General features: G+C 42.3%; 1 protein-coding gene across 1 annotated transcript in view; it reads left to right on the forward strand.

Annotated features, from left to right (window-relative positions):
• The window catches only part of LOC107757315 (protein Smaug homolog 2), an 18,600-nt gene that overhangs the window by 4,758 nt on the left and 12,439 nt on the right, over nt 1–1,403 (forward strand). Inside the window, 1 exon segment of the mRNA XM_074560243.1 lies at nt 416–747. Within this exon segment, the coding sequence (XP_074416344.1) occupies nt 416–747 (332 nt within the window).

Consider the following 1,403-nt stretch of genomic DNA (forward strand, 5'->3'; position numbering starts at 1 on the left):
GTAGCTGACGGCTGCATGGTTACAATTTTATCTCTAATAGTATCGATCTTAGAAGTAAAGTAGTTCATAAAGTCATTACTGCTGTGCTGTTGGGGAATGTCTGCGTCTGCTGATGCTTTATTTTTCGTTAATTTAGCCACTGTATTGAACATGAAACCGTCATAAGACGAGTCATGGACTACTGTTATTATTATTATTATTATTATTAATATCATGGACTGCTGTTAGGATATTGATGATGCATTAAAGTGCTATAAATAGACTTGACCTAAATCTCATTCAACCAGGTTTGTATTGAAATTAGTGTTTATTTTTGGGTGAACTTTCCTTAAAAGGGTTCAATTTTAAATCAAACGTACCTTTTTAACATCTGAACATCGGATGAAACTGAGATCTCCCTCGCGTCTTTCTCCAGCCATCGTCAGTCAGTGGCAGCAGGAGCCGAAGGAGAAGGCCGTGTCGCTCCTGCTCTCCCATCTGCCCCTGCTGCAGCCACGCAACAGCGAAGCCAAGTGTGAATACATGAAGCTGCTGCAGAAGGTCCTGAGCCACACCATCGAGAGCAGCCTGTTCGTGGAGGAGAGCCGCCAGCTGCTGTCCTACGCACTCATCCATCCCGCCACCACCCTCGACGACCGCAACTCTCTAGCCCTGTGGCTCAGTCACCTGGAGGAGCACCTGTCCTCGCGGCCGGCTCCGTACCATCACGCCCGGCAGGGCTCCGACGAGTGGCCCTGCTCCGCCGAGGCCCTGGAGCCCCTGGAGCCGCAGAACGGACACATGGCGTTCCCTGGATCGGGCGGAGTGACCTCACCTGTCAACAGCAGCAACAGCAGCAAGCGCCAGGCCGTGCGTCTCAGGTCTGTCTGACGCACGCTAATGTGTATGAAAGCTTATAAAAAAAAATGATCTCACCAATTGGACATTTTTTTCCTCAGAATTGTGAAATGCTAGTCTCAATTCTGAGGAAAAACTTTAACTTCTGAGAAGAATTGAGAGATATAAACTCAGAATTACAAGGAAAAAAGATCGGTAATTGCAACTTCTTATCACGCAATAAAGTGTTTTTTTTCTCAGAATTGCAAGATTCAAACTTGAGATGTAAACTCTCAGTTCTAAGTCTGAATTGTGAGAAATAAACAGAATTGCAATTAAAAAAATAAAAACAAGCTCGTTTCCGTCACAGAAAAAAAATGTTTTGACTTTTTTTTTTCTTCTCTGAATTGCAAGATACGAACTCAGAATAGCGATATGTAAACTCTCAATTCGGAGTAAAAAAGTCAGATATGAACTTGCAATTGTGATTTAAAAAAAATCAAGCTTATTTCTGCTGCTAAATAAATAAATAAAATAAAACAATAAAAAAAAAAACTTTCTATCTCACAATTCAGATTTTTTGCTTG

This window comes from Sinocyclocheilus rhinocerous, unplaced genomic scaffold (genome assembly GCF_001515625.1).
Source record: "Sinocyclocheilus rhinocerous isolate Xijiao unplaced genomic scaffold, SAMN03320098_v1.1 scaffold3916, whole genome shotgun sequence".
Classification (NCBI taxonomy): Eukaryota; Metazoa; Chordata; class Actinopteri; order Cypriniformes; family Cyprinidae; genus Sinocyclocheilus; species Sinocyclocheilus rhinocerous.